Here is an 18791-nt window from a genome sequence, read left to right on the forward strand (position 1 = left end):
GTCTTGGCAAGCCCTTCCCTTGGTGCTCATCCCTTAATGTCCCAGAACTTCATTACCCTGTCCACCTGCCTCCCTACCCGTCAAATGACCCCTAGAAGCTGTATTGAACTCTAAAAGGTGTTAGGTCTGAAGGGCACCCTAAGCACAGGGGATAGAATAGCTATACTGTATTATGCTTTCATTATGTGCTGGGCACTGCAATGCAGGGCATTAACTCATGAAATCTAATCTTATCCCCCATTGTACAGATGCGTTAACTGAGGCAGGATCATAGATTAAACAGTTTGCCAAGGTCAGGGAGTCTGAAGACAAAAGTTGTGTGTGTGTGTAGTCCTGATGCCAGGTGACTTATACGTATCTTCTCATCTTTATTTTTTTGTTATTTTTTTGGCCATGCAGCATGCGGGATCTTAGTTCCCTGACTAGGGATCAAACTCTCACCCCCAGCAGTGGAAGCCTGTAGTTTTAACCACTGGACTGCCAATGAAGTTCCCAGTCTTCTCATCTTTTGGGGTGAATGGCATCAATTAATCACACACTCCTGTGATTAGACCTCTGTGTAATCAGCAGGCTCTCCCAATCCAGAGCTTCCTAACTAAGAGGGTGATATGGAAAAAATGCAGAAATCCTGCAGCTCAAACTCAGGAAAAACTGAGGCAGAACTAGGAAAGGAAGCCTGAGAAGGCCAGAGGGGAACTCATGCTTCCTACCCCGCCCAGGCAAAGGAGCCAAAACTCAAGCAGGCCTGGGACCACAAGAGGCCCTGGAGTTTTCCCAGCTTGACCAGGAGGTAGCTGACTTCCTCGGTGCCAGCCAACTCTCACTGTGTCCAAGGAGGCCCAGATTTAGGCTGCCTGCCCTCTCCCACTTCAGGGGCAGGACTTCCTGTTTCTGAGGCTACTTCTGTGCCTGGCTCAGCACGATAGGGCTTGGTAGCTTTCCACTGGGCTCAGCAGTGTCTAGCCTGGTGTGGGCTCGCAGCACAGGGGGTGTGTATGGCTGGGAGGAGCATCACCAGGAACTCAAAACCAGGACGCCAGTCGGCTCTCAGAGCCACAGCGCCCCCTGTCCACCCCGGAGTGCAGCAGTTATCTTCTCAAGACGGTGGAGGGTGGGGTGGTAGGAAGGTACCGCTGCTTTTTCAGAGGGGAAGGGTCCAGACAGAATGTGCCCTAGGCCACCCTCCTCGCTCTGTCCCGGGAAAGCAGGAGACAGGTTAAAAACAGAAGCGCGACCGTTTCTTTATTAAATTATACAAAAAAAGGGGAGGGGAGGGGGGCAACTGTGGGGCTCGGCCCCAACCCTGGCCCCACCCCGTCCTGGCGCTGTCTGAGAGAAAGGGATCTGAGGAAGGAGACCCAGGGATCAGGCAGGGTAGGGACGGGCAGGGCAGGATGACATGAGGCTGGGATGCAGAGGTTAGGAAGGAGAGGCTATTGAAGGAGGGAGGGGCTGGCTGTGGGAAGGGCAGGGAGAGAGGAAGGAGAGGGAAGGGGGTGACTGGGGACCAGCTGGGGAGCTCAGATGGAGCAGGTAAGGAGGTGGAAGATGGCAGTGAGGATGTAGGTGCGGCATGAGAAGGCTGGGGGGGAGAGAGGGCAGAAACTCTGGCGCGGGGCTCAGAGCAGGGAGCCAGGTGAAAAGTGGTTGCACGCGGCGCTCCCCACCCCCACCTCCGGGCCCCGAGGGGCCTCCCACCACCCCCAGCCCACTGGCAGGGGGCTCATGCCGACGCCCCATTTTCCGTCTTCTGCCGCTTGGGATCCGCTTCATCCTGTGGAGAGGGAAAGAGCTAGGGTAGCTGTCAACCAGGAGAGGGACCGCCCCCTGTCCTGCTCCAGCCCACCCCGCCCTGCATCCCTGCACCACCGGCATCTCGGTCCAAATCCAAGGGCTCCCGGCCCTGCTGTATCCCTGACAGCCCCTCACACCCGCAACCCAGCCCAAACCTCCTCTTCAGCAGCTCTCTTCAGCGCGGGCCCTTCGTCCTCATCTTCTTCTTCTTCCTCATCTGAGGAGCCAGAAATGGGTCATTGGGGGAAGGGCTGGAAGCTCCAGCAGAGACCCCCTGTGGCGGCCCTCAGCCCTGCTTTTAGTTCTTCAAACCCACCCTGACGGTTCCCCGCCCCTCCCCACCTTCCTCGTCCCCTTCATCCTCCTCCTCGCCGTCTTCGGCAGTTTCTTCTTCTTCCTCCTCTGCGCCGTTCTCCTCCTCCTGCGGGGACCGGGAGAGGGAGGCGTCAGGCTAGCCCAGTGCCTCCACCCATCGTCCCCGCCAATGGCAAGGGGCCTGGGCGGGGCCCGGGGCAGGGCGACTTGGTGGGCGGGGTCACGGAAAGGCTGGCCTCGGGGGAACGTGGCTGGGGGCCCAGTGGGCAGGTGACCCCTGCGCACCTCCACCACTTCTTTCTTTCGCTCTTTCCGGCCTGCCTTCTCCTCCACCTTCTCTTTCTTCTCCTTCAGGTCCTACAAGAGAGAGAAAGAGGTCACCTTCCTCTGACCACACAGGATCTGCTGCCCTTAATTCCCTCCAGCTGCACTTCTCCCTCTGCAGTGAGCTTGCGTGTCAAGTTGCTCAGTCCAGTCGGACTCTTTGCGACCCCATGGACTGTTGCCCGCCAGGCTCCTCTGTCCATGGGATTCTCCAGGCAAGAATACTGGAGTTGGGTTGCCATTCCCTTCTCCCAGGGAGCTTCCCAACCCAGGGATTGAACCCAGGTCTCCCACATTGAAGATTATTTACCGTCGAGCCCACCACCAGGGAAGCCCCAGTAAGCTTAGAGGGGTGGAAAATGGAAAAGGTGGCCAGGGCGGCTCAGAGACACAGCAGAGGTCCCAAGGTCGCTGCTGCCGCAAAGGGGCTGAGACCAGACTGCTTCCCCAAGGGAGGAGGAAGAGTGATGAAGCCAGGGGAAAGGCAGTCAAGGTAATCGCCTTCCACCCCCACCAAGCTCTGCCCAGCCTCACCGGCTGAAGAGTTCAGCTCAGCAAAGCAAATCTCCCTCCATCTGCTCGCAGCCCTGACGCCCCACCCCCTCTTGAGGTCCCTCCTTCGCCTGCCCCCTCCCACTGCAGGCCCAGCTCTGCCTTTTGTCTACCTCTGGGGCCTTTTCCGGAGGACTCTCTCCTGGGCATCCCTTCCTGCTTCCCCCTCAGCTTCGAAAGCCTTTGTTTCTCTCAGTCTGTGTGCCCCCCTCATCTTCAGGCTCCTACTGGCCCAACACTACAGGAATAGGGAGAGCCCCCGGGGGAATAACTCCCAGTGTCCCCTCTCACCTCTGCCCACTCCTGGCCAAGGGGGCTTCCTCCTCCCGACCACCTGGAGTGTGCGCATGGGCACAAGGTGTACCCTGGTGTGGTGTGTGCACTGGTGTGTAGAAGGGCAGGAGTGACCATTTCTGGGGGATGTAGGGGGAGTAGAGTAAGGGAAACGTGGAAGGGGAAGTCTATGGGACAGGACATGGTACAGGAAGAGACATAAGGTCTGTGTGGGTGGGATGGGAAAGCGGGTGAGAATAAGGTACCTGCCTGGAGTCCCCTCCCTCCACACACTGGTCCCTCTCTCCTCCTCAAGACCCCAGCAGGCACACCTTTGATGTCTTGTCTTGATGTGATGTGGCTGAGAGAGGTGCTCACAAGAGTCCCCACTCTCTGGGGACACCACAGCGGTTCTTCCCATTGACATTCCTGTGCTCTCTCCACCCCACCCCTTGGCAGGCACTGTGGTGCTCTGGATGATCAGATGGGATCTGGTATTGGTGTGCAACTCTATATCCGATTCCATGGGGATGGAAGTTTTCTGGGTGAGTGGATCACCCTGGGAGGGTGTGTCCTTTCTGGAGCAGGGTTGGGGGTAGGACAGAGGTTTGGTGTGGGGGTGGTTGGCCAGGCGGGTCGCTCAATTCCCTTCTCCCTTTCCGGGGCACGCAAAACACTAGCTCCTCTCACTCCAACTGCGTTTCTCCATGCCACTTTGCTGTCCTCATTTCTCTGCCAGATGGTCACTATGGCATTTCTCCTACCTGGTGGGCTTCCCCTTACAGCCTTGGCCTGGGGAGTCTTGGCTTCTCTCTGGGGGTCCCAGCACCAGATCTGCGTGGCCCTGGCCCAAGTTTCTCATGGGGCTGATGCAGTGGGGGAGAGTGAGTGAGTGCCAGGGAGGGAGGGAGTCTACCAGAGGCCAAAGTCCAAGGGGCCGGGCCCTCTCCTAACCTGTCTGGTCCCGACCCGTCCTTCTGGTCACTGTCCTTTTATGATCCTTTTCCAGGGGGGTATGTGACCTAGGTCTTGTGCTAAGCAACTCTCTGGCCTCATTTACTCAGCACAAGCACACACACTGACACAGGCTGACACTGATTCACACTCACGGCACAGAGGGGCACCCACGCGATCTGGAGACACATGGCCTGGTGTTTGGGCATTCTGGCACACACTCTCGAGGCAGCACAAGGGCACAGTGGAGCTACTCGGCACTCACAAAGCAGCAACAGGGCCCCGGAACAGCTACGTCTCTGCATGCACACATGTAACTGACACGGGCAGTCCCACACACTCGCTGGATTTCAGACACACAAAGACACCTACTCAGTGAAGTCACATGCCACCGGAGGGCCACTTGGCACACCTTGTCAGCTCTCACACGGAGCTCCTCTCTCCCACTGCCTCCAATCCCACTGGTTCCCCCTTTCACTTCCCCGGCCTCCGGGAGACCTCTGTGACCTCCTCAGCAGCCACCCCCGCCCAAGGTCGGGCTCCCAGCCCCCAAACCCTGGCCGAATTAATTTCCCCAAGCGACACTCAGCGGGTTCCCTAGGGAAATTAGAGGAAGGCTGGAAGAGAGGCAAGGGCGAAGGGATGGGGCCGGGGAAGGGAGCTGATGAGAGCAGGGGCGGCGCGATGCCATGCCATGCAGTGCTAAGCAGCCCCAGCTTTTTCGAAGGCTAGTGCCGGCCCTCTTGTGATATTTAGGAATTCAAGATTCTTTAAGTGTTGGGGGAGATGCTGGAGGACGGTTATGGGGACTAGGAAACCTGAAGGCCAGTGGAGGAAGGAATGAATACAGATGAAAAGAGAAAACAGAGGCAGTAGCTGTCTCAGCAGAGGATCGAGAGACGGTCGGGCCTCGAGGGGAGGGGCCTCGAGGAGCAGCCTCCCGGGAGAGCCCTGTTTACACCAGAGGCTCTCAAACCGCTTAGCAGAGGAAGGTGAGGTCAGACTGGAAGGGGTGACGGGAGACTGGGAACCGGAGAGGGACGCGGGGGAGGGGATAGGGTAGAAGAGACGCGCAAAGCTCCGACGGGCACTGGCCGGAGTGGAAGCGCGCGAGCCGGGGCCGGAGAGGGGTGGGGACCGCGCGGGGCCGGAGCGGCCGGGCCGGGAGCCGGGCGCGCGGCGATCGGGAAGCTAGAGGGCGCTGGCGCGAGCCGCGCGGAACGGGGCAGGCAGCGCCAGGCTGGGGCGCGGGGGGAGGGCGGAGTGGGGTCCACGAGGACCCCGCGTCCGGGCAGCAATGTGAGGCCGTCGGGGGCGGCCAGGGGCGCACGACTGCGCGGAGCCCGGGGGCGCGTGGGTGCCGGGCCGCAGCCGACCCCGCCCGTACCTTGGCGCTTAACTCGGCCGCTGCCTCCACGCTCTTCTCCGACATGGTGCCGGGGCCGGGGCCGGGGCTGGCGGGGAGTCGGGGTCCCGGGGCCTGGACGGAAGGGCCCTGGACGGCAGAGGCTGGCCGCGGCCGGAACCTGGCGCGGTGGCGGCGGCGGCGGCGACAGCGGCAGCGGCGGCCGCTCGGCAAGCTGGGGCTCAGGAAGAGGCGGCAGAGGCGCGCGGGGTGGGGCGGGGGTGGGTCTGGAGCGGAGACCCGCAGGGCTGCGGCCGACCGGAGGGCGGGCGGAAGGGGGGTGCGGGCGGTGGCCGGCGCGCTCAGGCCGCGGTCGCTCGGTCCTCGGCTCGCCGCCCCCGCACCCGCAGAGCTGCCGCCGACCAGCCGCGGCCGCCCCCGGGCAGAGAACCCGCTTATAAAGCGGCGCTGCCCGACGGGAGGGGCTTCCCAGGGGTGGGGCAGGCGGGAGCTGGGAGGAGAAGAGAGGGGAGGGGGATGAAAGCGGAGGTTGGAGAGGTGGGGATAGGAGGATGAAAGCGAGGGGAGGGAGCGCGCGCGAGGCGGGAGGGAGCACTAGACTAGGAGGGGGAAATGGAGAGACTGTGGTCGCGGAGAATGGAGTGGGGCGCGGAGGTGGGAAGGGGTGGGGTTCCTGCGGGGAGGGACCTCCCCGAATCCCTACCCACTGCTTGCGAACGTCGAGTCTGGGTTTTGGGGGCGGACTGGAGGGATGGCCTGGATCCTGCCGACCGCCTCCCCCCCCCCCCCCCCCCCGCCAAAAAAAGCCCCTGAGATTTTGCTAAGGGATGGGGTGGGGTGGGGGGGAAGCAGATGGAAAGGCCGGGCAGGTATTTGAGAAACCAAAAGCTGAAAGAGGAGGAAGAGGGCGGGAGCTACTTCCACTTCTCGCTGGATTTCCCCTCTCCTCCGGCATCTTCGTTCTCTGGGTGGCCTTGAGAGGGGGTGGAAGAGCAGAAAAGGCAGCCCACTCTCCGTCCTGCCCGAGGCTGACATTTGTGACCCCGGCTGGGTTCCTCCATTCCTGCTCTTGTCTGGAATCTGAGGGAAGTCAGAGGCCTTCCAATCTCCTCTCCCTTTTTTCATCTTCGACCTTTCTTATTTGGCCATCCCACTTCACTTTTCTCTGCCTGGTCCTTCCATCTCTCCTCATCCCTTCTCATCCATTTCTGCCTCACATCTCTCATCTTCTGTCGCCTCTTCTCCACTCCTCAGTTGCCCTCTTCTACCTCCCATCTCTGTTTGCCTTCCCTCTCTCTCCAGACAACACTGTTCTTGTCTTATCTGAGTCTGTCACCGGCCTTGCATCTTTAGCTCATCTTCCTCAACTCCTCTTCACGTCCTTATTTCCCTCATTTTCCCTCTCTTGGTGTCTCCTTCTTCTGCTGCCATCTTCCCCAGCCTTTCTGGATTATATTAATAACTGCCTCCTCTACAGGGGTTTCCAGCCCACAACTGTTCCATGCACCCTCAGCTCCTTGCCCTCAGTCTCAGTCTCTTTGGGTCATTTTGAGAAGCTTGGAGTTTCAGGAGGGGACAGCAGCTGGGATGTGTAGCAAAGGTCGTGGGGAAGATGGATGGAATGGAAGGCTAGGGTTGGAACCAAGATATCTTTGGTGTATGTGCACTCCTGTATTTGTCCCTCAGTCATCATTTTCATTTTCTTAATAAAAAAAGACATAACCGACTCATCAGCACCATTTAGTCTTTGAGTCCATTAATACTCCCTCTTTTGGTCCTTTGGTGTCCACACCTCCCAATTTCTCTTTCTGACTCTTCTATCAGTTTCTCAGTCTCTGACTCCTCAAAAATCTTGGAGCCCCACCCAGGTTTTTCCTTGCCGAACTCTGTCCATCTTGCTCAGATCTTTCCATCTCTCGTTCTCTGTTTCTCTGACACACTCGCTGATGTCTTTAGCGATCACTGACCCTCTCCATCTCTGTTCTCTCTGGCTTCATTTACCTCCCTCTTCCCCCTCCTTTCCAACCCGCCCCCCCCCCCCCCCACCGCCCGCCCGCCCCAGTCTCCCTGTCTGGCTCCCTCCCCGTCAGTCTCTTTCCTCTCCCTCCCACCCTCCTTTCCTCTTCCCCTCTTCTCCACCTCGCAGCCCCGCCTGCTGTCTCGGACACCCTGCTGGGCTCTTACCCTGTTGCCCTGGTAACCGCCCCCCACTCCGGTCACCTCCACTCCCCTCCCCCCCTCCAATCACCGCCACCAACAACCTCCGTCCACCTTCCTCCTATTTTTCCTGAGAGCCAATAGAAACCCTGTTGCCAGGTGGAATGCTCATTTGAATCAGCCAATCCAGGAGCCTCACTGCTTGCCCTGCCTTATATGGGGATTTGAGGAGGGCCACTCCCCCCATTCTAGCCCCACAGGGGGCCAACCCCTCCACTGCCCTTTCTCCCTTCCCCGGAGGGAGCCTGGGTCCCTCCCTCTCACCCTTCTATAAGGGTCTGGCCTCCCATTTCTCTAACTGGGACCACCGGGGTTTGTGTGGGCTGTGGGTTGGACTGTGGGCTGGGCCTAAGGGCCGAGGGGTGGGATCGAGGTGTGATTAGGGAAGGGGAGGCGGAGGGAGCCGGGAATTTTGCCCAGGGAGGGGTGTCTGGGAGCGGAGGCAGCTGCAGTGGAAAATTCCAGGGAGATGGAGAGACAGAGAATGGGAATCCTGCCCCAAGGCCCAAGGGAGAGCCTTGAGAATTTAAGAGTTTGGACACTAGGGTCCGCAGGGACCAAAGGAAAAAGATCTAGAAAGCAGAAGGCCTGGATCTAAGTCCTTTCCTGCTTGAGAGAAGCACCCCTTAGCCCTCGCTGCCTGGTTGGACAGCAGATCAGTCTCCCGAAGCCTTGGCTTCACGAAAGAAAAGCTAGACAGGACACTTAGGATGAATTTGGAATGAGTGGGGTGCTGAAAGCGCACCTCCTATTCCTTGGGGTTGATCTCTGGGGCCACGAGAGTTAAATGATGCCACCTTGTCTGTTTGCGCCTTTCGCCTTTCGAGAGCACCATCTCTGAGGCCTTGCCTGTTCTAGAGTTTTTACTCTAGAGCTCAACAGAGAATTTTCCACTAGTTGAATGGGGGGAAATTCTGCTTCTTACACATTTTCTGGAGGTGGGAAAAGGGAGGCCAGGTGAGAAAAGGGGAGGCCTGAGCCCCCTGGAAACTCTGCCTTCCGACATCCTAGCAGTTCCCTCAACCACTGTGTGGAAGATGTTCAACTCCAACTATTTCCATCTCATTCTTAAGTTAATTCTCCCTCTCTAGCTTCCTGGTGTGTTTTTTTTTTTTTTTTTTTTTTTTCTAGCTTGCCTATTTGTTAGTTAAAGTGCTAAGGAAGGCCTAGTTAGCTATTATTCAAGGGTGGGAGGACAGAAACCTGAAAGCTGGACCCCTCCACTCCTCACTATGCTCTTCATCTCACTCCACTCCCAATGACCTCATTTGCTATTCCTCATTTTTCCTTTGCTAAAAAAAAAAAAAAAAAAACTTTTTTATTTCAAAACTCAGGACAGTGGGGAGTCAGAGTCAAGAGGAGACAGACTGCTAAAGAGATTTCAACCAGCCTAACTTTGGTCAAGTTTGCTTTGATGATGTTACCCACAGAAGTGTTCCTAAAGAAATCATCTTTCTTTATTCTTCCTGTTGAGCTTCTCCGGGCTCAGTAGTTGCAGCGTGTCAGATCTTAGTTCCCCCACTAGGGATCGAATCTGCATTGGAAGGCAGATTCTTAACTGCTGGACCGCTAGGGAAGTCCCAAGAAAGCATCTTCATGACAACATGAAGCCACGTTTGTCAGGAACATGCCCCCTCAAGTTGTCAATGTGGGAGACCTGGGTTCAATCCCTGGGTTGGGAAGATCCCCTGGCGAAGGAAATGGCTACCTACTCCAGTATTCTGGTCTGGAGAATTCCTTGGACTGTATAGTCCATGGGGTCGCAAAGAGTCAGACACGACTGAGTGACTTTCACTTTTGCTCTTGCTTGCTTCCTCTTTGTGATGAGCCCCTGTGCTATGCGATGGAGACACAAAGCTGAATGGAAAAGATCTGGTCCCTCCGTGCCCTCCAGGAAGAGATGGGAGAGGTCATTCAAAGTACAAACCTGAAAAAGGACAGGTGTCCAGCACTGTCTTGCGCCGGATAGCACCCCGTCCCATGTCCAGGGGTGCTCCTTTTCTGGGGTACCTCCCTGATCTCTCTGGATTCTAGACCTCTTGTTCCCAACTCCAGACTGCCTTCCTCACTCCCCAACCCTTACTGATGTCTCCTTCTCCTGAGAAGGGTGTCTGGCACAAGGCTAGGCACAAAGGAGCAAAAGTTCAGTACATCCTTGAGTTGTACAACCCTGACACCGCATCTTCGATTCTGCCTCAGAGCGCTCTCAGCTTTCCTTCCTTGAGCAGCTGTGGAAGCACAGGGCATGCATCAGGGTATGGGCTGGTCTCTCTCTGACTTGGGGTCTTCTCAGCAACTACTGGTGTCCTGGTGGTCAGTCTGTCTTTTACGATATCGGCATCACAATAAAAATTTCTATGGCTTTCCTACTTCCTCATGAGTTTTCTTTCTAGCAAAAATCATTGGTTTTGGACTTCCCTGGTGGTCCAGTGGTTAAGAATCTACCTGCCAATGCAGGGTACGGGTTCGATCCCTGGTCGGGAAGATTCCACGTGCCTCGGGGCCACTAAGCCCATGTGCCACAAATACTGAGCCCATGCACCTAAGAGCCCATGCTCTGCAACAAGAGAAGCCTGAGCACTGCAACTAGAGATTAGCCCCTGCTCACTGCAACTGGAGAAAGCCCTTGTGCAGCAACAGAGACCCAGCACAACCAAAAATGAATAAAGTTTTTAAAAAACTTTAAAAAAATCATGGGTTTTATCATCATAGCTCTCCTCTAGATTCTTCGATTGGCTTTTCTTATTCTCTGTGCATCCTTCATGACCTCCTTCACTTTTATACTTAAGAGTTTGCTGTTGCCCAATTCCTCGCTCCCCTCCTTTCAGTTTCTCCCCTTTATGTGTGCTTTTCTTTCTTTTTTTTTTTCTTTCAGTTTTACTGAGATATAATTGACATCTGGCACTGTTTGTTTACAGTGTACAGCATAATGATTTGACTTTATATATATCGTGAAATGATACCCACAATAATTTTAGTGAACATGCGTACATGTGTGCTAAGTTCATTCAGTTGTGTCCGACTCTTTTGCAACCCTATGGACTGTGGCCCGCCAGATTCCTCTGTCCATGGGATTCTGCAGGCAGGAATACTAGAGTGGTTGCCATGCTGTCCTCCAGAGGATCTTCCTGACCCAGGGATTGAACTCGTGTCTCATATGTCTCCTGCTTTGGCAAGCAGGTTCTTTACCACCTGGGAAGGGCCAAGTTTAGTGAATAGTGAATATCCATCATCAAATGCAGATACAAAATTAATGAATTAGAAAAGTTTTTTTTCATTGTGTAAGAACTCTTACATGTATAGCATACAACACTGCTAATTATATTTATCACGTATGTTACATCCTCATATTTACCTTATAACTGGAAGCTTATACCTTTTGACTGCCTTCATCCAATTTTCCCTTCTTCTTTTCCAAAAGCCTTCACAGGCCTTCAAAAAAGTCCAGAAGAAGGTAGTATTTATAAATGCTTTCTGACTCTGTCCAGTAAAATTTTCTACAGTGGTGGGACTGTTCTATATCTATAGTTTCCAATACAGTGGCCATGAGCCATGTGTGGTTACTGAAGACTTGAAATGTGGCTAGTGCAACTGAAGAACTGCATTTTTTTTTTACTTTAATTTTCATTAAATGTATTATGTATTTAAAATAAGTCTGACTCTTTTTTTTTCTTTTTTCCAGCTGTGCTAATTGACTTGTGGGATTTTAGTTCCCTGACTAGGGGTTGAACCCAGGCCACAGCAGTGACATTGCTGAGTTTTAACCACTGGACTGCCAGGGAATTCCCAATTTTAATTAAATTTAAATACTACCTGTGCCTAGTGGCTACCATATGGTGCAGCACCACTTCAGACCTTGGTCCTAAACCTCCTTTTCTTTTTCTGCCTCTTTTTCCATCTCCATCCCAGTGTTCGGTAGGTAGAAAAGTCAAGAGCAACTCTGGCTGCCGTGTTGGAGGGTCACGTGGGCCACTCTTGTCATGTACTTTACCACAGATGCATGTTTGCTCAGAATTTCCACATTTTCACAGACGAAATAGACTATGTGGCTGACCCAGAGGAGAGGAAAGTGAAATTGAAAAGGCTAGGGGATGGAGAAGGAAATGACAACCCACTTCAATATTTTTGCCTAGGAAATGCCACGGACAGAGGAGCCTGGGGGGCTACAGCCCATGGGGTTGCAGGAGTCAGATACGACTGAGCCACCACCACCACGGGGGGTGGATGTCTGGCACCACGGTTCCATCTGCTGTGGTTCCCACTTTGAAGATGTTTCCAACAGCTCCTTGTTTTGTGCACTTCCATCCTCTAAAACTAAGTGGAATTAATATTAAATGTGTAAACATTGTAAGTATTCAATAAACCACTTTTTTTTTTTTACCAAATCCCCATCTTTTAATGGTTGATACCTCGAGTTTTGAAACAAAACTGTTATATTTGTTTCCATTATATTTAAAATATTCAGAAGTAAACTAAATTATCATGAAAAAAAATAGAAAAGGCTAGGGGACTCGGACCAGGAGTGACAGCTAGAGGCTTATTTTGCCCAGCAGGTAAAAGGCCGAGAGAGGACTTCACAACCGGGAGGAGGCGATTGCCGGGTCAACTGATCCCTTCCAGGTGGCTCAGATCTCAGGTGAATGAACATACTTTTCCTCAAAGAGCCTAAGTAACTGAGAAATTAGGAGATGATCTGGTCATGCACACATGCTGAGTCTCTTCATTTGTGTACGACTCTGTGCGACGCTATGGACTTTAGCCCACCAGGCTCCTCTGTCTATGGGATTCTTCAGGCAAGAACACTGGAGGAGGCTGCCATGCCCTCTTCCAGGGGATCTTCCCAACCCTGGTACTGAAACCATGTTTCAGGTCTCTGCATTGGCAGGCAGGTTCTTTACCACTAGTGTGCACCTGGGAAACCCCAGAGCTTGGGTCTCGGGGGTCCTGCCTTCAGTCTCCCTAAGTGACTCCATCATGCATCTCCAGTGGCTTAAGTCCCACTGCCAGCACAGACCTCCAACCCTGATGACTCTCAGGGACTTCTCTGGCAGTCCAGTGGTTAAGACTCCCCCTTCCAATCTAGAGGGTGCAGGTTTGATCCCTGGTCATTCCTGTTCGGGGAACCAAGATCCCACATACCGAAGGGTACAGCCAAAAATTAAAATAAGTAAATTAAAAAACCATTGAAAACAACAACAACAAAAACCCTGATGACTCTCAAATTCACACCTCCAGTGCCTGCTTCACTCCTGAGCACGAATCATGACTCCAATTCTCTTCTGTCTTCTCTCCCTGGATCCTCCACAGTGCCTCAACCCCACACCTTCCAACTGCAGTTCCTTCGTTTTTCTATTTCAGTTAAAGGTCCTGTTCTCCACCCATTCATTCATGCCAAATGGTCATCTGAGACATGGCTTCTTCTTTCCCTCCCTAGATTCCTCACATTTCACTTTCTAAAGATTCCTTGAGCTTCTTCTCTTCTCTCCAAGCCCAGTCTTGCCCCTGCTCCAGAGGTCAACATCACTCACTTGACTTTAAGCTTAATTAATTTGGGTTTTCAGTCATGATTTAAGAATTTTTGGATCTTCACACCTAACTCGGTATATGGTGTATTGTGGCTCAGAAATGTTTGCTGAAATGTATAAACTGCCTTTCTACCCAAAATACAAATAGACTGTTGTCATCTCCCTCCACAAAACCTCCTGATAGCTTCCCCAGGCCAATGATAAAGTCCAGAAGTAAATATGGCTCTTCAAGATCTGGTCTCTTTTAACCTCTGTAGCCTTGGCTCTCACCAAGTTTCCCTCAAAAGTTTTGCTTTGGCATTTTTTTTTAACTCTTCATAGCTCCTCCCCAATGGAGCCTACCTCTGTGCCTTTGCTTTTTTCTTTTTAAAATTTATTTTATTTTTTTGGCCACACTGCACAGCATGTGGGGTCTTAGTTCCCCAACCAGAGGTGGAACCCACGCCCCGTGCATTGAACCATGAAGTCTTAACCACTGGATGGCCAGAGGAGTCCCAGTGCCTTTGCTTTGATCTTACCTTCAACCTAAAATGGTCTCCTGGGGACTTCCTGGCAGACCAGTGGTTAAGGCCCCATGCTTCCAATGCAGTGGGTGTGGTTTTGATCCGTGGTCTTGGAGCTAAGGTCCCATATGAAGATGGGGTGGCTCCCCCCAAAAAATTAGAATACTCTCCTGGCTGCCCTGCCCCAGTTCCCAAGCCACCCTCTCCCTTTTCTCAACCACCTTTCCCCTTTGAATATACATCTTTATCTTTCTATGACGGCTTTCATCCCTGGATTATCATTGACTCCATGTTGGTCACCTCACTGCGGCTGTGAACCCTGCTGAGCAGAGACCATGTCTTATTTGTCTTTCATCCCCAGCACCTTGCACTGTGCCTGGCACATAGTAGGAGCCCCATAAATGTTTATTGACAGGAACTACCACCCAGGCTTCCCATGTGGCTCAGCCGGTAAAGAATCTGCCTGCAATGTGGGAGACCCTGGGTTTTGATCTGTGGGTAGGGAAGATCCCCTGGAGAAGGGAAAGGCTACCAACTCCAGTATTCTGGCCTGGAGAATCCCATGGACTATCCATTGGGTCGCAAAGAGTTGGACACAACTGAGTGACTTTCACTTTCACCACACAGGTAGCACCAACTTCAATCCTTAAAGCCCATGTTAATCATGAGATACATGGCCTCCTTAGGGATGGCTCCTTGAAATGATCAAGGGACAACAGGAAGTTCTTAAGACTTAAAACTCCAGTGCTCATGCCAACCATTAATATTAGCATATCTACCCGAGGTGATCCAACATCTCATATCTGATAGTCGAACTAGCCTCAGGATTCCTGGATTCCTGTCACCCTCCTCCGCTTCAGGTGGCTCAATTCTAAAGAGAAGACTGTGGGGCTTCCCTAGTGGTCCAGTGGTTAAGACTCTGCGATTCCAAAGCAAGGGGGTGTAGGTTTGATCCCTCATCGGGGAACTAAGATGCCACATGCCCTGGCTGTAAAATAAAATACATAGATTAAAAAAATAATAGTAAAGAGAAGACTGTCCACTCAGTTACCCTGTGTAGCCACTTGGTCAGGATCACAATTTCAGCCAGACGTAATTTCCATATGTTCTCAAGCCTGTCCTGATACAGAATGGTCATTTATTTCTCATTCAGATTGCCCAGATCAAAAAAAAACCCAGAGTCACTTAAAAATTTTGTTTATTTTTATTTTATTTATTTTTGGCTATGCCTCATGGCTTGTAGGGAATCTTAGTTCTCCAGCCAGGGATTGAACCTGGGATCACAGTAGTGAAAGCTCTGAATTCTAACCACTGGAAAGTAAAAAATGAAAGTGTTAGTTGTTCAGTTGTGTCTGACTTTTTGTGACCCCATGGACTGTATCCCACCAGGTTCCTCTGTCCTTGGGATTCTCCAGGCAAGAATACTGAAGTGGGTTGCTATGCTCTCCTCCAAGGAATCTTCCCAACCCAGGGATTGAACCCACGTCTCTTATGTTGCCTGCACTGGGAGGCGAGTTCTTTACCACTATCGCCACCTGGGAAGCCTCACACAGTAGGTACTCAATAAATATTTGTTAAGTGGACATGGATATAAAACAAACTGAAAAGATGGACTTAAAAAACTGTTCATAAGCCATTTTTCAATCTCATTCTGATCTGGTGTCCACTATACAACTCACTCTCTCTTCCTGGGGCAACTTAATGCTCAATGTCAGGATTTATCTCCCTCTTCCAATACACATACACACATACACTCAGTCACACCCATCCATGTTAGCTCAAGTTGGAATCCAGTGTCCCGTAAGTCCACCATCACCCCATCCTCACTCTGCTCCAGAAGCCAGCTGCCCTGGGATTGTTCCAGATGCCAGACCTCACATCTGACAAGGGCACTTTTCTGACCTAGATCTCCCCTCTGAGTTTCCCTAGCGGCTTAAATGGTAAAGATTCCATCTGCGGGAGACCTGGGTTCGGGTTGGGAAGATCCCCTGGAGAAGGAGATGGCAACCCATTCCAGTATTAGTGCCTGGAGAATCCCACGGACAGAGGAGCCTGGTGGGCTACAGCCCGTGGGGTCACAATGAGTCTGACATGACTGAGCAACTAACACTTTCTTTCCCCTCTCAAGGACATCCCGACTTTGGCTTCATCACATAAAGCAGTGAGGAGAAACTGTTTCTCTTCCTCCCAACAATGGTTATCCCCTTCGAGTTCAGCCTCACCCAGGACTGGGCCCACCCTCCCTCCTACATTTTATCATCTACAGGAAACTCTGATGACTGAGGAATTTCTGTTCATCAGAGTTTACGGGACAGAGACATATTTAAGAAAGGAAGGAAGGAGGGATGAAGGGAAGGAGGGAAAGAAGGAAGAAAGGAAGAGAAGGCAGTGAATGGGGGAGGGAAGGGAAAGAATAGGAAGGTGACAGAGAAGGAAAACAGATACAAACTCTGTCTGGACAGAAAGGTTGCTTGTAAAATTACATTCCTTCAATTCCTGGAGTGGATGGCTGCCTATATAGTCCATTGCTGAGCATGCTGAGAATGAACTCTTGCATCTCCTCCTTCATCCCCACCTCTTCAAAGCTCTCTTTTTAACCTGAGAGAAAGCCTAGGTTTAGAGCTTTGTGTCATAGATGGATGCTAAACTGTCATTTGTAATTATTCTTAGGGGAGGTGATTGATTAAAAATCATGCAAAAGTAAAAATGACTGATATCAGGGTTGTTTTTTTGTTGTTGTTGTTGTTGTTGTGCCTTGTGGCATACTGGATCCTTAGTTCCCTGACCAGGGATGGGACCCATGGCCACTGGAGTGAAAACAATCTTAACCACTGGATGGCTAGTGAAGTCCCCAGTATCAGATTCCTAAGTCTTGGAAGGAAGAAGAAAAAGAGCTCTACTAGGCACCTTCCCCAATGGCTCAGTGGAAAAGAATCTGTCTGCAGTACATGAGCGGAGAAGGCAATGGCAACCTACTCCAGTACTCTTGGCTAGAAAATCCCATGGACAGAGGGGCCTGGTGGGTTGTAGTCCATGGGGTCGCTAGGAGTCGGAAACGAATGAGCAGCTTCACTTTTACTTTTCACTTGCATGCATTGGAGAAGGAAACAGCCACCCACTCCAGTGTTCTTGCCTGGAGAATCCCAGGGACGGGGGAGCCTAGTGGGCTGCCGTCTATGGGGTCGCACAGATTCGGACACAACTGAAGCGACTTAGCAGCAGCAGCAGCAGTACATGAGACACTGGAGACACAGATTCAATCCCTGGGTCAGGAAGATCCCCTGGAGGAGGAAATGGCAACCCACTCCAGTATTCTTGCCTGAAAAATCCCATGGACGGAGGAGCCTAATGGGCTACAGTCTATGGGGTTGCAAAGAGTTGGACATGACTTGGTGACTAAACAACACGGAACACCAAGCAATGGAAGACGGAAGGAGAAGGCTAGACTAGCTGCATCTCCTATCCAACTCTGGGTAGGTTGGACATGATGAAACCGGGACGGAGATGCTGGAAGGTGAGGCCCACACTTCACTAAGTTTGGGCTGCAGAACTCTCACAGGGACAACTCTTAACCACTTGTCACAATGCTTTTGTTTGGAGGCAAGAGGAAAGGGGCACTGGCATGGTGGGCTGTTCAGAGATAGATCATTTGGAAGACAAAAGCTTTTACTAAGTCTATTCCCCAGAAATATCAATGGAAAACACATTTTCTTTTATTCTATCTTTGGCTTTGCCAGTCTGCCAGCTTCTAATTTCTCTGTCTCTGTTCCCCTCTGTTGCCACTATTTTGTTTTTCCCTCTCTAATAATAATCAAGTCCAAAGAAACCTGAGAAGCCCCATTCGTACCACTTTTTCCTGAGTCACCAGGGAGCAACCCCTCTTCCTCTCCAGGCAAGTGCTGGAGATGGGAACAAGTCTCTCTGGCTGTCAGGCCCACAGAGCACGAACGTGGCTAGCGGCCAGTGTAAAGAACTAGGCGAACTGGCGTCCGGATGAGTCCAGTCTAAAGTCCAGCCCGGACAGCCCAAATCCCTGGACACCCAGGGGGAGGGCCCTTCTCTCCAGTTGGGCCGGATTTTGTGCAACACATTTAGTATGTCAAAGTGTCAGCTTTTGGCCTTTGAGTCAGGTCTCCTGGGCCTGTTCGCAACTCTGCCCCTCGGTGAGTTCGGTGAACCGGGAGCTCTCTTCTCCCTCGACCTACCTAGCAACCTGCCTGACTAGAGACAAGAAAGATCAGTGCGGACTGGGAGCTCTTGAGGATACTCAGAGAAAAGAAAGGGGAGGTTGGCATTCAATGAAAAGATTTCAGAACTCTCTCCCCAGTCTGACTCCTCACAGCAGGGTAACTGGGGGCGGCGGGGGTGCGGGGGGTGGTCTCTAGAGCCCCGCCAACGCCAGTTCCCCAGGGGCTGCAGTTCTAGCCCGGCCGAAGGGCGCCATCTGGCGGCCAGATCCCTAGCCTGGATCCTCCGTGCCCCAGCCCGAGTTCTCGAAGCTAGAGGAAGACCTGGGCAGCACTGTCACCTCCTCCCGCTACGTCACTCCGAGGACGCCGCCCCGGCCTGGAACGCGCCTCCTCCCGAGGGGACTGGCCCCAGCGCCTCCCCCGCAGAATTGCCGTCCTTCCTCCCGCTCGCGATGAATGCTTCCCCGGTAGAAATCTGCTGAAAGCTCTCCCCAGGGATCCGCCCCACCTCGTCACCCACTGAGAGCCTGCCCTGTCCGGGGGAATCTGCCCCCGTCCTCTTCCCTCCTCTTCCCCTCCCGGCGATGGACTCCGCTGCTCCTTCCCCCGCACCCTGACAGGGAGCCTCCTCGGGGCCACAGAACCCAAGTCCAGGTTACTAACGAGGCCTCCGCTCCCCGAGTCCCAGAGGACCCCGAGGCCCACAGCAGCTAGGCCTGGGAGCCGGCCCCGCGTGCGCCCCACGCCCGCCGGTGGGCGGAGCTCCGCAGGCCCGGCC

The 18791-nt window shown here is 52.9% G+C and overlaps 1 protein-coding gene across 1 annotated transcript; it reads right to left on the minus strand.

Moving 5' to 3' along the window:
• Positions 1-1216: 1216 nt before the first annotated feature.
• Positions 1217-9777, minus strand: PTMS (parathymosin). The gene is made up of 8 exons (XM_070788787.1): positions 9723-9777; positions 6497-6551; positions 6282-6303; positions 5600-6172; positions 2395-2466; positions 2137-2215; positions 1950-2011; positions 1217-1774 (listed from the first exon to the last, which is right to left on the minus strand). The coding sequence occupies exons 1-8, from the start codon at positions 9775-9777 to the stop codon at positions 1724-1726; spliced, it is 969 nt and encodes a 322-aa protein (XP_070644888.1). The 3' UTR covers positions 1217-1723.
• Between the last annotated feature and the right edge of the window lie 9014 nt (positions 9778-18791).

Source organism: Bos indicus, chromosome 5 (assembly GCF_029378745.1).
Source record: "Bos indicus isolate NIAB-ARS_2022 breed Sahiwal x Tharparkar chromosome 5, NIAB-ARS_B.indTharparkar_mat_pri_1.0, whole genome shotgun sequence".
NCBI lineage: Eukaryota > Metazoa > Chordata > Mammalia > Artiodactyla > Bovidae > Bos > Bos indicus.